At 54.9% G+C, this 23,876-nt stretch overlaps 1 protein-coding gene across 16 annotated transcripts in view; it reads right to left on the reverse strand.

The window, feature by feature from the left end:
* The window catches only part of MYT1L (myelin transcription factor 1 like), a 419,036-nt gene that overhangs the window by 24,245 nt on the left and 370,915 nt on the right, over positions 1–23,876 (reverse strand). For all 16 annotated transcript variants that reach the window (XM_027623405.2, XM_027623404.2, XM_027623410.2 and 13 more), the window contains 3 exons: positions 9,819–9,881; positions 5,225–5,308; positions 3,512–3,733 (listed from right to left, as the gene is read on the reverse strand). In XM_027623405.2, coding sequence (XP_027479206.1) covers positions 3,512–3,733; positions 5,225–5,308; positions 9,819–9,881 — 369 coding nt within the window. The remainder of the gene's footprint in view (positions 1–3,511; positions 3,734–5,224; positions 5,309–9,818; positions 9,882–23,876) is intronic.

The raw sequence follows: 23,876 nt of genomic DNA on the forward strand, positions 1-23,876 counted from the left end.
GTTAACCCAGGAAGGTGCCTGCAATGCTGCTGGGCACACGGGGAGCCCCACACATGCTGGAGGATGAGGAGGCCTTTTCAGGGCAGAGGGGGAGGCAGAGAGGGAGGTGAGGGGTGTGAAGACGAGGAGGGGGTGGCATTCAGCCACGGGCTGGGAGGGAAGGGTGTCCCAGAGACGCAGCCAGGTCGAGGGACCGGCGGGGGCGGGCTGGCCGTGGGGCGCCCCGTCAGCCGGACTCTCCCAGCTCCTGCCCGTCCCTGCCCCCCACACCCACTTTCAGTGGCCCTCGTGACCCAGTGCCCGGTGTTTCCCCAGGGCTGCGCCAGGATGCCGCCTGCTTAGCTTTCTCGCACGCCGTTGGCTGTCCCCCAGAGGCAGCTGCTGGATGGTCACTGGGTCCTGAGGGCCCTCCTGCTGCCCGCCCGCTGCCCACTGACCCCCTCTCCGTGGCAGCTTCTCCTCGGGCCCACCTGCCCTGAGCCCCGGCCCAGGCTCTGACCTCCCCCGAGCTCTGCCCGCCCGTCCGCCGGTTCTTCAGTGTCTTTCTGTCCCCGGCTTTTCCCTTTTTGATAATAGGCCGTTTCTCTCTTCCTGAGGCTGCGCCCCCACCCGAGCCCTTGGGGGATACTGCCCCCCACCCCGCGTCTCTTCTACCTCCAGCCACAACCCCGCTTGCCCCCCTGACACCTGCCCTCTGGCCTCTGGCCTCTCCCAGGCCGGTTTGGGTCACTGGGTCTCCTTGCCTCGCGGTCCCCAACTGGGTTTTCTGGAACCCTCTGCACAGCCCCCGGGAGGCGCGTGTGGCAACTGGATAGCCCACTGCTGCTACTTTGGGGGACCGCGCTCGTTCTGCTCATGGCCAGCCTTCGAAGTGAGGATGGGGAGCAGCCCGGGCGGGGAGGCTCAGTCGTTCCCAAAGACTCGACAAGCATCCCTTGGGCCTGGAGGGCATGAGCTATAACAATGTGCCAAATAATCAGAAAGCAAGGAGCTCTACGAATGTTAGAGACACATCCCAAAAGAAATTTGTCTGATTTATATGAGAAAATATCTCGTTTTGAATGACTCATTTTTCATCTTAAACACTGTTTTTTCAGGAAGACTCAGGCCATCCTAAAGATAAAACGAGACATTGTCCATGTCCTGTACAGCGGCCCTGCTCAGGACACGGACTGGAGCCCCAAGAGCGTGGCCCCCAGCCTTGAAGGAACAAAATAAATGAAACGGTTTCACAGCACCTGGGGGTGGTGGGCACGCAGAGCTCCGTGGCTCCGACTGTCTTTGTCCCCGCCGCCCCCGTGGTCGTGGCCTCCCTGAGGAAGAAACTGGGGGCAGTGGCTCCGCGGCCCCGAAGCCCCAGACCTATGCTCCGGCTTCGTCTGCTGTTTACATCCTGGCACCGTTAGACACCACCCTTTCCCGCCCGAGGAGCCACCACAGTTTGGGGGAAAGGGGACTAACGGGACATTTCTGTGTCCGTTGGGTCTTTCATTCTGATTCTAAACCTGCTGTTTTCGCAGCACAGGGGAAGAGGAAGAATCCCGCGTCTTAGCACACCAACAGGGTCTTCCCAGGGCCCCTCCGAACCGAGGCCTTAAGGTTTGGGAGGACCACGGCCCGTCGCTCCCCACGGCGGGGCCACAGCCTCCAGGAGACAATGTCTGCACCCCTGGCCAGGCTCTTGCCGGGAGAACTGTTCTCACACCGTCCGGGAATCACGGTTTGCCCGCCCAACAGCATAAATGAAAACAACAGGATGTGGTTCAGCCTTATAAGGAGGGACATTCGGACACCTGCCACATAGGGGGACACGGTGCTCAGTGAGGTGAGCAGAGGCAGAAGGACAAACTGCATGATCCCACTCATCGGAGGTCCCTGGAGGACTCCAACGTGTAGAAGCAGAAAGTGGATGGTGGGGGCCAGGCGCTGGAGGGGCGGGGTGGGGGTGAGGGTTTACAGGGACAGGGCATCAGTTTGGGAAGATGGCAAAGTTCTGGAGATGGATGGTGGGGACACTGCATGGCACCACGAGTGACCTCAATGTCACTGAGCTGCACACCCCAAAATAGTTAAGGTGGGAAGATGTGTTTTTTACTACAATGGAAGCAAAATGCCGTCGGTTCTGCTCACAGTGCTGTTCATCCCCTTTCCCCACGTGCCCCTGGCCTGTTTTCCTTCACGTGCAGTCACCCGACACCTGTGGGCTCAGAGCCCTTGCCCACAGGCACAGTGAGGTAGCCATTCACAGCGTTCTGATTCAACTTTAGAGTCAGAGAAAACTTCCGGTCTGTGTAGCCACCACGGCAGGAGCCCTGACTTGAATGCCCTCTGACCTCCCTGCAATGTCCCCCTCCCAGGCCCCATGCAGGCAGGAGTGTGGGGCTGAGACCAGAGCCTCAGCTCATCCAGCAGAGCTGGTGGCCCTCATGCGGGGCAGGCGTCATGGGTCACGTCTGGGGACCTCGCGGCTTCGGCAGGGGCCTGGGCCAAAGAGGCAGGCGGCAAACCCTGGGGCTTGGGGCCAGTGTCTGTACACCAGGACCGGGGCTGTACCAGTACGAGCGGTGTGGTCCGTTCGAGCACAGAGACAGAAAGGGCGCTGTTCACGCCCAGAGTACGTGCGCCTGTGTGGGGCTGCATGGGCCCCTCTGTCCGCGGGGGACACCGGGGCCTTGAGTCGTTGCTGAGAAATCAGGTCGGGGAAAGGCATTCATGTTTCCGCTTTAGGCTCCCTGATTCCATCTGAATTCTCTACCTGAGCAGGAATTTCTTTAACAATTAAAAATCAACCTTCCTCTTGAGGAACATCTCAAGGCTCATTCTGTACTCCTGAAACTCCCGTGACTCCGGGTTTACAAACTGACATAGGTTCATTCTGTGCTGGACCTGGCTTTACTGCGTTTCTCCTTCCAGCCTGGTTTCCACGAAGCTGGGGACACCATGCCCGGTTAACCTACTCCATTGGCCTCTGTGATTTGTCTACACTGCCTACCCTAACCCATCCACGGGGACCCACTGAGCGCTCTTTGACTCAACAGATAGGCCTCTTCTGCTAAGATAATCAAACTGCATATATTTCTTCTAAAAGTAAGGGAGTAAAAGTTAATGGGGTGATTGGCTCTTCTGGAAATGTCCTGATGCATTTTTGGCCCAGGCATGCAGCATGAGGCCCCTGTGCCAAATACCATCCTCCTTCCCTGCGTGCAGCCTGCCCACCATCTTTAGCCCAAAGGATTAAACCTACAGATACTCGTGTGTGTGCAGAATTCCAGCCTGTTTCTCTCTGTGGATCCTGATCCAAGACTTCTGAAAGCCTCTGTCCTGACCCAGGATAGGAAGGAGATTTGCTTCTCAAACACGCTCAAGGGTTTTCCTCTCTTCGCCGGGGAAGGTCATGAGTTTGGAAGCAGCGTTCCACCTTCTCTTTCTAAATGGGGGTGTCAAGTTAGGCCGTGACGGACACTGCTGGCGGGGCTGCCCGGGCCCGGTGCCAGGACAGGGGGCCACTCACCTCCGGTGTGTGAGGAAGCTGCCGCTGACGTGCCCTGACCCGTCACAGCCCGGCGTGGGACATGACATGCCCTCCGTCTTGACCGACTTCCAGGAGAACTGCGAGCCATTGAGGTACCCGTCCTTCTGTCTCTTGGCGGCCAAGGGGCACCCCGACGCGCTTCGATGGGAGGCGTACTTCCCGGTTATGTGGCCCTGGCCGTCACATCCGGGAACGGGACATCTGGGGAGCAGAAGAGACACACTCTGGGGTCTTGGCGCCATATACCTGGTGGCCTCTCCAGCAAGGTCAAAATAACCTGGCTCAAAGAAAGACCATCACGCTCTGCTCCAGCAAAGACAAAGACAGAGGAAAATCTCTGAAAGTACCACCTAGCGGCGAATCGAGGGACCTCCTGTTGTGGGAATGCCGGGTCAGCTGCCTATGGAGGGGGCTGTTTGGGGCAGAGTGTCTGCTCTTGGTGAACAATGTTGCACACCAGCATGGGAAAAAGAATCCGTGTCTTGTAGCAAGTGAGGTGCAGGTGTCTGTTTAAAAGACACCACTTTTGGACAGAATCACAGTTTTTATGGTAGAAGAATGCAAAGTCAAGGAGAAATTGCAGGATTATTTTTTATGATTTTATAAACCCATGGTTTTCTCAAGAGCTAGAAAACATTTGTTTGCTTGGCCGTGTTCTCCACAGGCCATCAAACAGCCTCCAGCCAGAGAGTATCTGAAGCAGGGGAGATAGTATTTCATAAAGTCTGGCTAGTGCAGATACATGGTACACCATCGGTACATTTTAGGGGAATAAAAGGGGAAAATCGTTGGTGGGAGCTAAAGGTCAATGGTAGGCGAATCCCTGCTTCTGAAACCTCCCCCCGTGGGTACCTCCTGAGGGGCCAAGGACACACAACCCCAACCACCTATGGTAATCTCAAAGAAGGTGGGTGTGATTCAATCAGGGCCCCTCACAGGCCCCAGACTGGTGGGTTTTGCATTTTCTTTTTAATGGCAAAGTTTACATTCTACAAAATTTATAGTGCCCATTTACTTTGTTAAGGTTTATTTTAATACTTTTTATTTTAATTAATTTTTATTTCATTTTAATCAAACAATTTTCTCCAAAGACACTGAGATCAACATTTCAGGAAGACAGTGCCAGGTTTATCTTAGGGATCTTTGGGACCTGGGTTCTGGGCATCAGTTTGGGGCAAATGGCTGGGTGGACGGCCAGGCTGAGGGGCTTGCCCGTGTGCTGGAAGCCCCAGGCACCCACTCTCACGGGCTGCCTGAGAGCAAGGCAGACAGCAGCTACACGATTCTCAAAAGCCGGAATGTCGGCCAATGTTGGCTTTTCGGTGTTAGAGCTGATACCTTCGTAGACATTTGTGGATCTGCCTTTCTCAGTCAGCGAACTGCTTTTCCCAACCAGGGCTAGAGGGAAGCGTCCGGGGTCCACCCAGGGCTAGAGGGAAGCGTCCGGGGTCCACCCAGGGCTAGAGGGAAGCGTCTTGGGGTCCATCCCCCAGGGCTAGAGGGAAGCATCCGGGGTCCCGTTACTAAGAGCGTCAGATGGTGGAGAGTCCCTGGCTACACCACCTGCTATTTAGATGGTGCATTCGGTGGCCAGCAAGGGGGCTCTGGGTGCAGATTCTGGATCTGGCCTTGGGGTGACTGATGTCCCCTCCTCCCCGTTGATCCTGCCGGAAGCCCGCCCTGCACCTGTACCTGATGGGCTCCTGGTCTTCTTTGTCTTCCTTGCTCTGTGCTATCCTGATGCCGCTTTTCTTTGCTCTTGGGCAACCTGAAAGACTAGAGAAGGGACAGGGCTTTAGGAGACATCTGCTCTGCTGGCGCCCGCTGGCTTCCTTCCCGCAGTGGCTGCTCGGACCCCGCTTTCTGCAGAAGCCGGAGCTTCTCCCCGCGAACACAAACTCTGGGAGGAGCGTCCTTCTGGGGGCAGCCCCTCTGCGTGGAGAGAGGCTGGGGTGCCTGGCTGAGAGAGGATGGGCGGCCAGGCGCAGAGAAGGGGCCGCTTGGAGGAAGAGAACAGGCACTCCCTGGGTCTCTCTTGGTGACCCGTTTTCCCCAGCCCTGCCCTCCGGAGGGAACATGGTATAGACTTCAGTGTGTCTGCAGAAGGTACAGAGGAATTGTCAAAATTTTGGAAATAGAAGCTCACATTTACCTATAGGAAAATGTCCAGCTGGACAGAAAAGTACTCACGTATGTAGGGCGTGCGCCCAGCCTGACAATAGGCTCTTACGGGAGGGTCATACACAAGAATATGTAGAATAAAGGGGATTCCTTGCAAAGAACGGAAGAACCAGAAACTAGGCCTTTTACTGAGACACTCAGGACACGTGGCCTCGGGCCCGGGGCAGACGCGTGGCAGTGGCCCAGGCGGGGCTCGGGCCGCCGTTCCTGCTGGGCCCGGGCTCGCGGTGCGTCCTTCCCGGGTCAGGCCTGGCTCCGTCCCGAGCACGCGGGTTCTCAGGTGCAGGTGCGGCTCCACCCGTGGGAGGCCTGTCCCCGGCACCCCGTGTCCTCCGCCTTTTTCCTTCTTTGGGAGGCCGCTGGGCTCCTCTGCGGTGAGAAGCAGCGCCCGCAGTCAGAGGGCGGCCGTGGGGGGCCTGGGCGCTGGGCTGCGGCTTCGGGCACCCAGGCCAGCCCTTCCTGTCTCCAACGGCATGAGCTCCCACCCCCCTCACACCTGTCTCCTTCGGCAGGGGCACGGGAAAGACCAGGTATGCCTGCATTCTCTCTCTCCAGCTACCTTCACCCCTGCCGACTCCGTCTGGAGGTAAAACCTAGGAAAGTGGGGGTCCTCCTGCCCCACCTCTGACTGCTCAGCAGCTGCCCTCACCGCGGTCTGGCTCCTCATCTCTGCCTGGAAAAGTGCTCTTGCCCAGGTCACCGTGACCTGAAGCCGGCGGGCGCTCCTGGCCCAGGGCAGGGGACCACCCGCAGCCCCTGGGACGCTCCTCTGGAGCCTGGTGCAGCCCCGGCATCTGCGCGTCCAGGTCCTGCCTGCCCTGGGCCCCTGACCGTGCTTACGCTCCTTGTGCCCCTCCCTTCCGTCCTTGCTACAGCCACGGGCCCAGCGTGTCCGTCTTTGAAATCGGCCACGTTCTCCCTCTGAGACACTGCATTAGACCAGGCCGGCGCTCACGGGAGCTGCACTCAGGCTCTCTGTTGAAGACCTTCCAGTGGCTCACCGCCAAATTCCTCCACATGCACACGAGGCTCCCGGGGCCCGGCCCTGCCACCAGTGTCTGTCCCCACGGCCCCCGCCTCCACTCCATCCATCTGCTCGCAGGCACATCGTCCCAGACGTCTTCCTGGGTGGGGGGGGGGGGGTCCCTGCTGACCGCCAGGCCTGGGAGCCCAGGGAGCCCTGTCCCTTGGGTGATGTGCGCTGTGCTCGACGCTGTCCACTTACGTAGCACGTACCACTAAAGCCACAAGCTCTGAGCGTGTGCTCATTCACCTTTGTCCAGGCCGTTCGCGCAGCGGGGACTCTGTGCGCCCTTGGCCCCTGCCGGCTGGGTGGGGAGACCTGCAGACAACCCCCGCTGTGCCAGCCACCACCACTTTCGTTCCGGGCTCCAATCGCCTCCTGGATGAACCCGTCACCTCCGAGCCACGGTTTTGGATCCGGGAATCCCGGGTGACATTTGTATCGTACTCTACACGATGACATCTCCTACATAGATGTCCCATGGTTCCATGCTGCTGATGCGGGGGCTTGTGGCGTGTCTGAGTCTTGATCTGAGATCTCATGGATTTTGGAAACACCACCAACACTTTCAGAACCCCTGCCCTCTGTGGGTGGGGGTAAGGCTGGGGTGGGGTGCGTGGGCAGCGTCCAGGTGGGCACTTAGGGAGCGCCGTGTGGGGGCTTGCCGTGGTGGACAGAGAGGCGCTGTGTCCCTGACGCTCTGGCTGAAGAGATATGCGCCCGTGTGGGGATCGACAGCCGCGCTGAGCAGGCCCGAGGAGTGTCCTTGTTGTGCCTGGGACCCCGGACCCACCTGGAGAGACCCTGGTCCCCTCCTTTTGCTGCCGACTCAGGCCCTGGCGACCTGTCTGCGTCAGGCAGGCATGGCTTGGGGAGCCTGGCACGTGGACGTGCCCCAGGGAGTCAGGCCTCGACTGGCGGCAATGTGGTTGCTGTGTGGTTTCCTCCATGAGATCAGGGCAAAGATAACAGTCTCGTAGCACCGCAAGACTAGAGAGGCAAAGTGTTCAGTAACCCCCGTGCCTGTAGCAGGTGCTCAGCAGACACTGTCTTTGTCATGAGGGGACATCCTGGAACCCTCTGTGTGCGGCTGCTCTCTGAGCCTGCGAGGCGGTCCTGGGGTGTCTGAGGCACACGCAGGCTTTTGGAAAGCACAGATGCAGCTTCATGCTTGGGGACACCTCCTGGCCTTGGGGTCTCTTGCCCTGCGTGAGTGATGACGTGTCAGGGGGGTGAGGGGCCCTCAGGAGCCCAGGAGGCAGGACCACGCTGGGCAGCTGGGGAAGGACCGGCTCAAGAAAAGATCCTTGTTGTCGTTGTGGACAAGGGCTGTGGCCTGTGTACAGCTCCTGCCGTGGTTGGACACAAGTGACCAGCAACTGTTCACGTTTTGACACTGGAAGTTCTGGCCACGTGAGCACTCAGACATTTCTTTTCAAGATAAATTAAAATAAAGAGTAGCATAGAATGGACTTGAGTTTTTATACTTAATTGGAGTTTTTAATTGAATTGAATTTACTCTAAAGCAGCCATGTTGCTCTGGCAGGTAACTGCAGGTGGTGACAATCTCTGCATCGCCGCAAAGTGGCAGGCTCCGCCCGGCCCCATCAACCGCCTCAGCGCGACAAGGCTGCTCCTGACCCTGGGGGTGGTCTTGGCGAGCACTTGGTGATGTCTGGAGACTTCTTGGGTTGCCACGAGCGGTGGAGATGGTGCTGCTGGGTCTGGTGGGTAGAGCCCAGAGGTTCCTTGATGCCCCACAGCAGAGCACCGTCCGACCCTGAGTGTCAGCAGCACCCAGGTGGACAGCCCAGGCGGAGAGGGGGAGCGTGAAGAATCCTCCCATGACCCCACGATTCAGTTCTCCCGTGGGCACTCCGAGTCTGTGCGTGCCCCAGCCTGGAGCTGCCGAAACCTGCTTGCACCGTGAGCACAGAAGTGCGAGGCTCCCAGGAGGATTCCCGTGAGGAAGCAACCTGCCACGGGAGCTGTGTCCCTTGTCCGAACCGTGTTAGCAGCCAGTGAGCGCCCCCTGCTCTGACCACGGTGACCGGGCCACGCGGGCGGCCACATGCTCCACACCATCCACTCAGTGGGCTTGGCTGTCAAACACCCTCCCTCTGGTGGGCAGCCCACGGCTCACACTCTCTCTGAGGGGCCTCTCCTCTCCCTGCCTCCCTCCCTCTCTCTCTCTCCTTCTCTCCCCCTCTCCGTCTCTCTCCGCCCCCCATCTCTCTCCCTCTCTCCCCCCTTCTATCTCCCCCTCCTCTTCTTTATTCTTCTTGTGGGAGATACACTTGAAGCGCAAGTGCTCATCGACTTTAGGAACGTCCACTTTATCATCTGAAACTCAGACTGACAAGGCGACAGCACCGTGTAACTTAGTGTCCATATTTTCTGGATGTAGCACTGTTTTCCATTGTTGGATGGGTCCTCGTTCATGAACGTCCTTGTCTTTACCTTGGCCCTGGCTCGTTGCCACTAATGGAACAGGACATGAAACTGGGGCACCTGGCCACAGGTCTGGATCCACTTTTGTGAAGACACTGTATCCAAAGCTTCTTTCAACTCACTTCTGACGTATGGCCTGGCATACATGACAAGATCTCTATGCTGCGTTTCGGACACTCCCTTCTCTTCGGGAGCCCCAGGGCCTGCGAGGAATCCCGTGGAGCACGTCTCCACGTCTTCAGCTCTGTTCCACGCTTAGAATGGCTGGACAGCCCGGCGGCTCACATCTTCCTGTTTAAGAGGCCAACTCCCAGTGGTGCTGGAACGCTTGCCTCTCAGTGACTGTCCCAGGGACCTTATAATATGCCCACGATGGGTGTTTTCCCTGCACTCTTCCGATTTGGAAAGGCTACTGCTGGATGAGCTGAGAAACGTTCTTGCAGGTGGGGCCTGGTGCGTGCCAGGGGAGGTGCGCTTGCTGTCCAAGGAAGGACCCCCTGAGGACAGCGCTGCTCTGCAGTCCAAGTCTGTAGACCGTATGTAGGTGTGGGCCAAACTGAGTGTGCGCAAAGCTGACCCATGCCTGGGGGGTAAGGGGCGAGGGCGGAAGAGAACAGGCGCCTAGCTTACCTCCGGTGAGAAGCATAGTTCCCGGTGATGTGCCCAGAGCCATCACAGCCAGGGGTGGGGCACCTACAATTAAAAATGCACAATGGGCAATTGACTTGAGAGAAAGAATATCCCCTGAACAATTAACTCCCTTCTCTATCCAGAAAGCAAACTCCTGAATGCTTCACCTCCCTACTTGAAAGAGACAAATGGAGCCGGAAGCTTCCTGGCTGGGAGCAGGGCCCTGTGCCCACTAACCACACCACCAGATACCAACCTTGGCTCCCTTCTTCCTTCCAAGCACAACGGCACTTTCCAGAAGGACCACGGATGTCAGTACCTGCCTCGGTTGCAATAAGCCCTGGAGCATCCTGGTCCTGATGCTATTTACTCCAGAGTCTGTTCCCTCCAAATATTTCATGTCACCCTCCCTTCTTGTTACTTTGGTTTCAGTGGGAGTCAGCTTTAGCAGCCACGTGCGAAGCAAGATTTGTACATGGAGGGGTGTGCACAGAGGACTGAGAGACTGTTCTTGGTCTACACTGGGAACACCAGCGTTATAATGGGCTCCCGTGAAACAGACTCTTGGCAAGTCGGGCTAACTGGCTATCCCGAGCCCCGTGATGGCAGCAGCCTGGAGCGGAGCGCTGGGATTCGCTGGGCAATCAGGTAGGTTTGAGTTGCCTTGAAGCCTTTTTAACTGACCCGAGTGGAGGCCAGGTGTCTCGATCAACCAGGTATGGCAAGTACTTCTCGATACCTGCACTACACCTGTTTGAGCCGAGCGAGGCCACGTCCCCTGGGTTCTTAACTACCACACTGCCATTGCCCGAATGGGACAGAATGTGCTTTATAAAAAGAGTTTTATAATTACTGCCCTTCATACAGCTTCCTAAATGAGCCGTCTCAAGAACAATCAGGTGGCACTACAAGACATTTCAGTTCATGCTGTTTTAGTTTTCTTGTACCTACCAGGAATGTAAAAATTAAGGACAAAAATTAAGAAAAAGTTTTTTTCCAAAAACTTTCTATATTTCAAAAACAAAAAACAAAAACAAAAACAAAAAACAAAAAAACACAAACTCCACCAAGGATGAAAAGACTTAGTAAGCAACATTGCACCCAGCAGTAACACCTGGATCACGTCCTGTGCCCCGCCCCTACTCAGGGAGCCCCCAAGTTCCTGGCAAGGACAAAAATCATACATTTTGAATAGTTAATAAATGTCTACTGCTTCTGAGGAGTTTCAGTTGCTTTGCACTCAGAGAGTCCCGGTGGAAACTGGATGCTGAGCCGGGGCCAGTGAATACTCGCTCCCCTGCGCCCTGCGGGTCCCTCGGCATTGCACAGGGAGGGGACTGGGGGCGTCCTGTGCCGACACTCACGTGCGTAAACAGTGTTTGGTATTCGGACACTGTCTACACTTCCTTCAGTCCTCAGAAAGGGGCCAGAGCACTAGCTCTCGAGGTACGGACCTTGGTGTCTGCTGTATCATATTAAAGGTTAGAGTTCAGTTTACAGCCCACTGAGAGGGCACACAGAGGCAAGTGGGGAGGCAAACATCACTGGTGTGCACACTTGGAACCAGGATTTTTAAAACAGGCATTTGAGGCAAAACAATGGGGCGTTTAAAGTGGAATCTATGTATCAAGAACAGCAACAACCCGAAATCGGATTGTTGACCTGATTTTTGTTAAAGTAACAGCTGGTTATGTACAATTAAAGTTTGATCACAAGACTCCTCTGCCGATTGCTAAGTAATTACTTTCTAGATAATAAGGGGGATGACTCGACCTCGCTGGCTGACTTCCCACAGGGCACCTCATGTCGGTAGAGCCCCAGCCCAGAGCGCTCACAGAGGGAGGAAGATTTGAGAGCAATAAAAATCATTCTAAGAGAAGCTCATCTTCATGCAACTTTCTGTTTGGAAAATGTATCAAGAAACAGAAATGTTTCCTACTAGCCAATAATATACACTTGGCCTTGCTTTTTGCTTTAGAAAAAAAATCCCCAAACTCTTCCTAATTTAAGCACTCAGTGCAAATTTATTTAAAATTTATTCATTTTAACACGAGTAGAAATTTTTCAATATGCCTTTTTTTGGTGAGGGCTGTAGGAGGTTGACATATTCTGTTCAGATTTAAAGTGAGGCATTATAACCAAACTAATGCAAATGAAAATCAGATTTGACTAATTATAAAAAAAAAAAAGAGAGAAAGATTTTCAGAGTAGATTTTGTGTGTTTAAGCCATTTACAAAGGCAATAAAAAAAAAAAGAGGCGTTTAAAATGTCCTCCATCACCATACAAACAACAAACAAAATATTGATTTGGCCCATTTTCAGAGCTTCCACTGTGTTGGGAAAGAAAAAACATTTCCAGAAAGAGTTCTTGCTTTCTTAAAAGGTTTGCTCTTCTTGTCAAGGCTTCAAGTCAGGCAGATGGGGCGGAGTCCAAGGCCTGCAGCGTGCAGGCTGTGTGACCCGAGTCGGCTCCTTGCCGGCCACACCCCTGCACAGCTGCACCCGGGCCTGCCCTGGGCTCCTTCCCAGGGAGGCTCTCCTGCCTTCACCCCCTTTGCCTGCTCAAGCCCAGCGCTGCAGCCCAGGGCTGGGGCTTGGGATGCCTGCTCAGAGGAGCCCACGGCCTTTCTTTGTTGCCTTCCCCTGACACAGCCCAGCCGCTCCCGGTTTTGTCAGGGCTGGTAATTCGGCTCTTTCATCTTTAGGTGGTGCTTCTGGACCACATAAGGCAGCCCAGAACGGTTTCCTTCTTCTATCAGCTCTACGTAGTCATTTTTCTGTTGCTGTTTAAGACTTTAAGGCTTTTTTAAATTCTTAGATTTACATACAGATTTCCTAGCTTTAAGAAATCTCAACCCTCAAAAATACAATTTTCTGAAGTCGGTGAATGAAGGAGTGATTATTCACCTAACAAAAGGGGTCTTTGCTTCTCAGATGGAGCCAGCTCCAGGACCCTTGATAATGGGGTGGTGTAAAATCGATTTACAAAAATTCAATTTGCATCTACCCATCTAAGAGCACATCTTTTCTGTGAAGGGAGGCCCATGTGGGTAATCAAAATCCCCTGTGGATAAAATCAGACAGTACCATGTGCCGCACAGCTTGGGTTTTGAAATGGCAGAAGAGATTGACTGGGTTTCCATGGAAACTCCCCATAAGGCAGGCACAGGTTCTCCGCGCCGAAGTCCTCGGCAGCCGCGGGGAAGCACACCAGACCCTCACAGCCCTCCGCGCTTCCTGGCAGTTACCAGGGACAAGAGCACCAAGGCTATTTTAAGTTCCCGTGGTTAGAGATGCAAAGTTCTGTGACATAAAACACTTGCCTCAAATATCGCTTCTCTTCCCCTCCAAAGGTACTCTTGGTGGAAATACTCTGAGAACGCACATGATGAACAAATAATCTTAGAGCTAGACTTGCTGCCTCATGGATGTCTTCAAGACAAAAAACATTTGTGCCTTATCCATGATCTTGCATTTGTCTTGGGGTTTAAGTAACACCAAGAGAAAATAATTTGGGGTAGTGCATGTTATCATCTGGCTGGAAATATCGGTCTTAAAAAGACATTTAAGAATGGCAATGGGAAAAATCATGATAAAATGTTTTAAACAGTGTTTAAGTTTTGCAGAATCCAAGCAAAATCTGAAAAAAAAATATCAGGACCATTCACAAAACTTCTGGATTTCTGATTTCATGGAACTAGTCCTTCTCAAGTAGGAGTGAACTGGGTTTGTGTTGCTTTTGTGGATCTAAGACATCAACGAGACCTGTGAGCCCAAACCTCCCAGAACGCCCTGTGTGCTCATGGCTTCTCTCAACTACTCCCAACCCAAGGACACATTCTGCTTGGACCTATATAGGAACTGTCACTGATCAAACCCACATGAGATATATCACGAGATCATGAGATATATCCCCTAATATCAAAACATAACTTAATGTCTATACATTAAAATACATAATCATGAAAACCATATGATTTTGCATTGGCGCACATCTCAAAAATGTGACAACAGACCACCCTGCTTCTTGCCTGTCCCTGATTTGTCCCTCAGCAAGACATACAACCTACTACCGTGTTGTTTTCTCCCATTTACAAAACCCCTGTTCTGAGATAGGGTGGGCAAAATGGAAATCATTAAATCCACTGACAACTTGTATCATCAATTAATTATTGATAAGAATATCTTTAAAGTGCTTCCTCCATGTGCTATCATGCTCCCCTCTTTTGAAAATAAATATGAGGATTTGATAAATAGTTATATTAAGAAAGACATCTAAAACAGGACACTTTCTCCCAGTTGAACGGATGTCCACACTAAAGTGCCTGTTACTACACATCATGAGCTGAGACCGGTCAACCGTGTTGCATCAGTCCTGTTAGCGATACGTCATGAGCACCTCGGAAAAAGTCCAAGGCAGATTCCATGCACACAAGCATTTGTTCTGGGGGACCCGAATGCACTGCTGAGACATCCTTGTTGGGCACCAGGTGGCTAAGACCCGGCTCCTTTGGGCCAATCTCTCACCATCTACCTCCTGGGGAATGACCTTGGCCTGAAGACCGAGAGGCAATCCACCCTGAGTGCACCAGCCCAGGACTCATGGCATTCACGTCTGGCTCAGTCTGAGCTGGCAGGCCTGCTGGGGGAGACCGAGCTTGTCTCCCCCAAAATCAACTTAAAGGAAAAAAAATATCTGGAGCCATCTCATGATCTCTTATCTTGATGAGAGTCGATTACTTATGTTTAAAAATCTTATGGAGGCTGAAAGCACTGTGGACGTGTTTGAACGGCATCCTCACTGTGTAGTCGACCTACCTCGTCAAACTGCCCTAGAAGGTTGACTTGCAGACATGCCCTGATTTGAGTAGAATAGCTAAAAATATACAGAAGAGGACTCACTGAAGATCTGGAATGATCATACCAAATGTCAGAGTGACATACTCGAGTTCTTGGAAGAATTTCGTGGGAAGGCCTTTTACAATCTTTCTTGCTCATTTCTTCCATGGCAACTCTATCAAGGGAACTTAGGAAGTAAACCACAGAATGTATATAAAAAATAATTTTTATGGCCCTCAATTTTAAAAGAAACATGAAAATGTAAAATTAGGCATTGTCTCTAGTAGTAAAATGTATTTGTAAATTGGAATGATTCAGGCCACATATATGTCTTTGTTTCATTTATATAAAAAGTTCAATTCAAAAAACACTTTTTTTTTGCCTTAAGACATATGGTTCTGAAAATATACTTCTTTATTTTGATTTTTTGTCATATAAATGGGAAATAATAAAGAAATTCAGAGGAGTGCAAAATAAAGATATTTCTAATGGAAAAATGACATATACTGATTCTTATGCCATACCTCTGCAATTTTCTCCCCAAATGGAATGAAACCAGGTCACTTAAAAGCAATATACATTACTTCTGCACAATTTCTTAGATATATTACCTGAAACTCAAGGAAAGATAAAATCTTGCAAATTGCTTCTTAACTTGTAAGGCATTCAATGATTTTCTCTTTTTTTTTGGAAATTCAATATTAAGTATGCATATTTTGAGCTTTCTGCAGCTGGACACAGAGGTCCCCATGCGGGCACATGGTATTTTCCAAGCATCCCCCAGCCCGCCTCCCGCCAGAAATAGCCGGTGACACAGCCGTGGGGTGGACGCTCTGAGCTGGAAGTGAAGCCCTGGCCCCCTTTGGGCCCGCCCTCGCTGGGGTCTTCCAGCTGCACCACCACCGCTCGCCCCCAGGGGGCTGTCTGGGGTGCTGCCCACTGCAGACCCTGAGTGCCCACCCCGCCGGAAGCAGTTCCGGGGGGGGGGAGCATTTTTGGATTTGCTTCTTTCTTTGTCCCCTGACACCTAGAGTTTTTCTTATCCTGTCTCCTCGGGTGTCGGGCGAGGGCTTTTATGTGGGATGTGTAGGAAATTCCTTATGAAACCCTACACATTTCAAAGTGTACAGTGGACACTGTGCTGTCAGGAGAATTTAGGTGGAAGACTTGCTGTCTGATGTACGTAACGTGGAAGCAAAAAACATCTTTTCCTTTGGTTCCCCGGGGTTCCCTTTCTTTTTAAATTACACTCAAAACAAACCCATAAATGAAAAAAAAAGTTTTAAAGGTACTCTTAACGTGGTTAAAAAAAAAAACAAAAAAAAAAACCACCTCATTTTGCTGACTCAGATCGCATTTCTGGATGGGTCAGGCTTCAGAGCACTAAGAAAGCCGGGCGTGATCCTGTGGCTAACACTCAGAGTTCTGGTTCCGGGGCCCTGGTGGGCGGAGCGCCGAGGCGCTGCGTGCGGTGGGAGTAGCAGGTGGACGTCGGGGTGGCTCACGAGGCGCATCAGTGCCGTGAGGCCCAGAGCTCACGCGGCACGCTGTGAAGTCCACGGGGATGGCTCCCTCATGCACAGCCCACTGACCAAGGGGATCTTTCTAGCAGGTCTGCATTCTGACTTAGGGGCTCACGTGCCTGCCGTCGGCTTCAGGTCACCACCAACCTAACATGTGCTGTGTCCCCTCTGTGCTTCCCCGACTGGGCCCCGGGATTCCCTGGGAGTGTGGGGGGGGGCGGACATAGGGCCCCACGCAGAGCTGAGGCGGAGCCTGGATGCCCCCCGCCCGTCATCCGGGGACAGGGAGCCGAGGTGCGGGGGGGTGCCGCAGCCGCTCTGCTGTTCATGCGGCATGCAATGTTTCATCGTTTCCAAACATGCAGCCTACACATCTTAAGCTTAAGTCATCGGTCATGCTGCCTCCTTGTCCGCGGAGGGGAGCCTAACGGGGGCCCTCGCCGCCACACCGCACTGCTGCCCGCTGAGAGGTCCCAGGTGCATCCAGGAGTAGGCTCCTGTCCAGTGCGGCCGAACGTACCTAGCACATCCTGACGTCCCAGTCACTTAACGGGGTGTGTCCATGGGAACCTGCTGCCGGAGCACATGCACGTCCAGCAGCAGTGGAGCGGCTAAACAAGAGACTGGGGCGGCCGGAGTCAGAATTGGAATTGGACTCGGAGGACCCATGCAAAAAAAAACACACAGAAGGTGACTGGTGTGGCTGAGCGAAGGCAACAGAAACCAGCATTCTAACGTCCTCTCCTGCGTGGCGTCCGCGCGCACCGCGCCCTGGGGAGGCGGGCGTCACCCCGGGGCATGCAGAGACCTCGAGCGGGGCCCACGAGGAGGCACTCACCTTTGCCGGTCGCACTGAGCCCCCAGGCAGCCAGAGTCATGGGTGTGTAGGGAGAGCGGGTCTGTAAGGGCATGCCTGTGTGCGTGCTGTGGCAGGGGATGCTTTCTGGCCACGGGCAGGGGAGTGAGGTGTGCAGGAACGGGCACCCCGACTGCTCGTGATGCTTCCTCTAAGGACGGGAGGGCCCAGGAGACCGTATCCCACTGGTCGTGCCCACTGCTGAGGGTCCCTGATCGGGGTGGCACGGGGTTGGGGAGGGGGTGCCCTGCGGAGGCTGCCGGCTCGGCCATGCCAATTTCCTCAGCATCATGAACCAGGTGGACTGCACTTGAGACAGACGGATGACCTAGCGTGACCACGAGGACCCTCCCTCGGCTAAGCTACGGCTACCTGCAGGTGCATGTCCCAGCCCACACCTCGCTCCGAAGGGCACACGGGCCAGCAAGGACATGGCTCCTTCCCATCTGAGGACACCGAGGCCCAGAGTGGCCTGCTGGGCCAGACATGGAGTTGTGTGGGAGTGTGCCGTGGTGTCCACGTGGCTGGTGGCTCGGGCTGTAAAAGCCACAGTGACTGGGGGACATCAGGGGCACTTCTCTGCTCACAGACAGTTTGAAACTGCTTTGAAGTTAAATGAAGGAGGTTTACCTGATTTTCAAGCAGCTGAGTTTCCTAGGGCTCATAGACGTGAGTGAGCATTAGGAGAGGCAGGTCCTGGCGACAGAGGGAGGGAGCGGCTCTGGGGCCACCCAGTTTCCCTTTCAGCAGAGACCCTTGTTCCTACTGCTAAGGTTCTTCCTATTTCTGTTTCTCCTCGGTTTGTCATGTTTGTGGGTCTTTTTATTTTTTGACTTTCTCTTTTGTCTCAGAGAAAACATTTTCTGTTCTAACCAGAAAAGACGAAACAATCGTTCACTCCGTCATGTCCTGTGTGATCCCGGGGTTCTCTGTCATCTCTCACATTTGGGGCTCTGTGTCCCTCCCTTCCAGTCCCCCAAACCCTGTCTCCTGCCCCAACCTCTCATTTGTAACTGCCTGGTTGTAAGCTATGTTTTAGTTTATTTTCTGCTCTGTCATCTCTCTTAAAAGAACGGCATTCTAGCCTTCTTCCTGTGGGCTCTGCCTTTCTCCTTGTTTTTTTTTTTTTGGTCACATATAGAAGTGATTTCAGAGACTCTTAGTTTAGCAAAAATTTTTAGAAATAGATTGATCAAATATCTTTTTTTTTTTTAAACAGGCAAAGAGACAGATCCAAACAGGTGGAGTCTATTGTTTAAATTTGTACAAAGAGCTGCCAAGCCCAGATGAGCACAGCCCTGTCTTGTGTCCCGGTGCTGCCGCACTCAGCTAGACTCATTGTAATGTCCCCCGTTATCAGTAGCTCCTGCCCTACGAAGCTGCTGTGGGGCGTGCTCCTCACGCCGGGCTCCTCTGTGCTTGAAGACAGAGCTCACTTGTTCATCTGCTCGAGATCTTTAGTGATTGATCTGCAAGGACCCCTTGTGTCTCATAAAAATGGCAGAGTGAAGGGGAGAACAGGAAAGGGCAATGAAATTTCTCTAGATTTCCATACCAAGGACGCAGCCAGAGCAGTTTCTAAGAGTCACGCTGTCCACTGACCGTGTGGTTTCCCTCCGATCACGAGGGGCCGACCAGAGAGCCGAGGGGCTCAGGGCCCACACCCTGCAGCTGTAAGAGTTGACCCCGGGTGCTGGTTCCAGAATCTGAAGGGCACATACGGTCCACTGAGGACAAGATGAGAACCAGCAAGTGCTCAAGACGGGGACGCCAAGTCCAGAAGGAGAGAGCAAGGCAGGCGGGAGCCGAGGACAGCAGTGAGGGACCGAGGACCCGCGCAGGCATCCACAGAAGACCCTGCAGCTCTGGGGGTGCCGGGGGCCCGGAGTTGGGGCTGAGAGCCAGCAGCCCGGCCACACGTGTCCTGTGGCGGAGACCCCACAATGATGGAGCCTGCCCTTGGCCCAACCCCTCGACCTCTTAGAGGGAAAACCAGAGACCGTTTCCTCCAGAGACTCCCACTCCTTACTGGAAGGCTTAACTGAAGATCAGGGACCTGGGAGAAGGGAGGGTGGGTCTGTGCAGCGGGCACCTTGGAGGCTGTGAGCAAAGGATGCTGCCCACACCTGGCCCCCGCCCTGAAGTTTGGGGCGTCTCCCATCGTGCTTTGTTGAAAGAGAAAGTTAAGAGACGGAACGAAGAGAGAAAGATGTGCTGCAGAAACAAGGTGAGAAGCCAACTGTGGTAAGCCACATGGACGCGGAAGACGGGAGGGACACGTGGCTGCCCCAAGACGCTGGCCCTCGTGGGGCAGACCTCCTCCCACGATGGGACGTGGGCTGCAGCAAAACGCTGCCCGCCGCGAGCTGGTCCTGTGCCCTGACTCCTGCCGGGACAGAAGCCGTGAATCTCCGGTACGTTCCGCAGCGGCCCAGGGCAAGAGGACCTGAACCGTATCACTCGAGTAAAAAGTTAACAAAGCATTTGGAGATTTTAGTTTGGAAAAGAGAAGACGGCAGGAGCCAGAGTTGCCGCCCTCACAATGGGAAAGGAGGAGGGGCACTTGCCCCAAACGTCCCTAAGGGCCCGGGACCACTTTCGGGAAGGGCTTTCTCAGCGTGCCCCATTCCTGGAGGGTCCTGGCCCGACACCTGTGCTCAAGAACAAGGCGGGAGACCACTGGGAGCATGGGGGTGCCCAGGACAGTTTGGGCTGGCACCAACGAGGAACCACCCCGAAGGGCTGCCAGGACTGGGGGCCAGGGCTGTGCCACAGCCTGAGGCAGCCCGAGCGGGCAGCCGGGGTCCCTCCCTTGGGGAGACCGGCCATCTCTTCCTCTCTGCGGCGCCCATGTCTCCGCAGGTGAGCGGACACGCTCCCGGCGGGACAGACAGGCCCTGGGGCCGCCTGGAAAGCCCTGCCTCAGGTCCCCACGTTCTCACACCAGCCTTCCACCCCCACGAGGGGTCTCCTCTCTAAGCAGGCATGGCCAGCCTTCCCGAACCGCACTTGAGCTGAGCACCACGCCTGGCCGAGTGCCATCCCTCTGACCTCCTCCCGGAACCTTCCTCTCAGGCCTGCTGTGCCCCAGCCTGACCTCTAGCTCAGTGCCGAGAGCCCCGGGTGCCTTCCCGGGTTATGTGTCACTCACTCATCTGAACGCGGGCTCTGGGAGGGCGGGCGGGGCCCAAGCGGTGACACAGCCGGCCCTGGGTTGCTCCCTTGCCGGGCTCAGTGTCCGGCACCACAGAAGGATGCGCAGGTGTATGGTTTCGTCCTTTCTGCCTGGAGCGGTGCTTGTGCTGTTTGGTCTTCTGGTTAGCAGACAAGGCCCTGAGGTCCACGGAGCGGGGGTGGATGCCTTACAGCTCAGGCGTGTGGCACCGAATGCGGCCTGTCCTCAATGTCCTTCTCATGCTCAGCAGGACGTCTGCAGCTAGGGGAACACAGGAGCCCTGTCCCAGGTAGCGGGGGCTCTGCTGGCCCCAGGGTGCTGCCGCCCAGCAGCTCTCGGGGGAGGCCGGACTGAGGACCCTGAAGGGGTGTCAGGGGGCTGAGCCGCCGGACTGCTGTGTGTCTGGGTGTAGGGCGCAGGCTGGGTGCGGAGGGGCCTCTGCCCGGAGGGGGAGGTGTGCACAGCCCCACCCTTGCAGGAAGTCTGACGTGGAGGCAGACGGACCGGGACAGCGGTGAGAGGCTCAGGGCCTGTGAGCTGGCCTGTGCTTGCCCGGGGCACAAGCCTCGCCTACCCCAGCCTCGAAACCCACAGTATCAGACAGCCTTGCCCGCCGGCACTCAGCTCCCCAGCAGGAGTAAGAGCTAAAGCCATACAGTTTGAGCTTTAAGATGGGCTAGGTCACAGAGATCTGACCGCTGACCTGTCCCCTTCTCGTGGAGGAATGGGTGACCGCCCTGCACCCATTTAAATCCCAGAGGGCAGAGTGCATGTCCTGGGGCTCCACAGGGAGGGTGGCTGAGGACAGCCCCTCCCCGAAGCCCGGGCCCTCAGCAATCACTCAGTAAAAGCCAATAATTGCCGGGGGCCCCTAAGGTCACCACTGACACACGTAATCTTCACAAGCATCCTGTGTGGCTTCTGCCACATCAGCCCCGAGTCACAGACCAAACAGGCTCGGCGACACTTGTCTGGTGCCCAGGGCAGGAAGTGGCAAAGGGGCTCGATCGCGGCCATCAGCTGGAGCCCAGGGCGGAACTGCGGCCTGCTATGTGACCCGAGGGAAGAGGTAGCAGGTGCAGAGGGGAAGGCAGTGCTTGTGGGAGGAGCATCCTGGGGTCCCCGTGGGGGGCCAGTGGGGAGGATCTTCTAAAGAAGAAGGTCCCTTCAAATGGGGAGGAGAGAAAGGGAAAAGCCAGGGTGAGAGGGCAGTACCCAGGCAATCGACAGAAGGTGGCGGCGGGTCCGAAGGCGCGGGTGAGGCGGGATGTTCAGAGCAGGCCCCCATCGAGAGCAGGCGAAGGAGCGTCCTCAGCCCACCCAGGCGCAGTCGTTGGACCGGGAGGGGGCTCTTGAGCTGACCGCAGGCTCTGGTAGGAAGGCACGCCCTGCACTGACCTTGGTCGGCCATACACACAAGCCCCCTGCGTGTGGGCGCGCGCTGTCTTGGCGCACAGTGATCTGGGCCCCCAAATGGATCCGCGTGGTTTCCTCCGTCACTGGAGGTTGCTCTAGCGAGTCGGGCCCTGCCAACTCCCGGCCACCACGTTGGGACAAGCGTCCTGTCCTCAAGTGTATCGCCATCTGCCCGCGGAGAGGAAGCCGGAGGGTCAAAGGAAGAACGGGAGGGAAGTCAGGCAATGACAGGTGACAGCTGCCGTCCTGGCGGCGTCACTGCTGTCGTGGAGGACGGGCCTCAGGCTGCGCGTGGCCCTCCCTGACCCTGCGGAGTCTGCGGGCGCACAGGATCTCCAACCGTGTGCGCCCGCAGACTCCGCACGGGCCGCGCACACACATTCAACTCACTGTCCACGCAGCTCCCCGCCTACGTAAGCTCTACGGCGAACAGATGCGCCTGCGCAAAGGGCTTCTGGCAAATCACGCTGCAGGTCTGCGGGTACAGTATCTACCTGTGTTTCGGAAAGCAATTTCGGATCTGAGTTCTAAGAAAATCGTTTTAAAATATGGTTGTTCCAGAGTGAATTTTCATGGAAACTTCATTAGCCTACACCGAAAAAGCATTTCTTAGGAATCACTTTTGAAGATGATTTTTATTATTTAAGCTATAAAGAGGAATAGGAAAGATTTTCCCGGAAAGGAAGGAAGGGAAAAGAGGAAGAAATAAAAGAGGAAAACTTTTATAATTGGGAAATCTCTGAGGCTTCAAGGGGCGGCAGTCATTTCAATCTTCCTGTCTCATTAGCTGTTGTGTGGGAAGGTCTCTGGGGGCCCATCCTTGGGCCCGAAACACAGGACAAGTGTCACTGCCCGGGGTGGGGGGGTCTTTGGAGGCTCCCGCAGGGCAGGGAGGACGTTCCTCACCCCCGGCAGCACCCCCCCCCCCCCCCCCCCCCGCAGCACGCAGCCCTGACTCCGGGAGGGGCTCATGATAAGGAGTGAGTTACCATGGCAACCATCATCCCCCTGATGCTGCAGGTTCCATAATGTGCAGGAAAATTCCGAGCAGCAGGGCGCGGAGGGTGGAGGAGGGCAGGGCAGGCCTGGCCTTCCAGCAGGGGAGGCCCTGTGAATGGTCTCCCCCCAGGGACGACAGTGCACAATCAGGGCCGGAAGCTGTCCGGATACGCACACCAGCCTCAGAGCTTTATGAACCACGGCTCCTGAGGCCTCGAGAGGCCACCCTGCAGCCATGATGCCCCCTGGGTCCACCCGGGAGAGTCTGAGTCCCACCGATGCAAAGCTCAGTTGGCACTTCAGTGTCCTAACACGAAGATCAGAATCATGTGCTGCCAGCGTCCCTTTGGTATGTGCTACTGAAGACAAAGCATGGACCCTGGTAGTGTGTGTGAACCCTCAGGCGTGGGGCCACGTGGGACTGCCCCGCCCACGTCATCCTAAAGACAGGGTCCAGGGAAGATGGCGCAGCCTGTTGGCAAAGGCAGCATGCTGGGCGTCACGAGCACTGGCACCTGCGTCCAGCCCTCTCCCTAGCCAACGAACGGTGTTGCTTTAGCACATCCTCCATGCGGGGCTGTGTGTGTGCATACGTGTGTGCACGCGTGGGTGTGTGTGATGGACAGGACTACGTGCCTGGCACCCACAGGCTCCAAGAGGAGCCCAACTCTCAGGCACGAGGGGAACGCATTCAGCTCCCACAAGCAAGGGGCAGTGAGTGGCCGCCAGTACTTGGCGCTGTCCCATCTCTCTCTCTGGTCTGATCTCATCAGTCCGTGCGACTCACTGGGCACAGCGTCAGGTTCTCACACACTTAACTCCTCTAATGTCATCCTCCCCTAAGATGGAGAAGATGGATATTATTTTCCCAGTTGTAGAGATAAAAAGACCAGGTGTCATAAAAAGCCAAGTAACTAGTCCAGGTTGCCTAGTCCAGGCTAAGTAGTCCAGGCTAACTAGTTTAATCTAACTAGGTTCGGGCTAACTAGCCCAGGCTACCTAGTCCAGGCTAACTAGTTCCGGCTGACTAGTCCAGGCTGCCCAGTTTGTAAGTGGCCAAAGCAGGATACGGATCAATCTGTATGAATGTGGAGACTGTGTTCGCCTCATCCCAACACAAAGATTTGCATTTATTTTATCAGGAAAAGCACCATTGACCCAATAAACTCTTTAAATTTAAAGAACGTTAAAAATAAATAAACTTCATCCTTTGGTTGTAAGATTGGCTGCTGGAAGGACCGATGAACCT

Source organism: Zalophus californianus, chromosome 8, assembly GCF_009762305.2.
Source record: "Zalophus californianus isolate mZalCal1 chromosome 8, mZalCal1.pri.v2, whole genome shotgun sequence".
Classification (NCBI taxonomy): Eukaryota; Metazoa; Chordata; class Mammalia; order Carnivora; family Otariidae; genus Zalophus; species Zalophus californianus.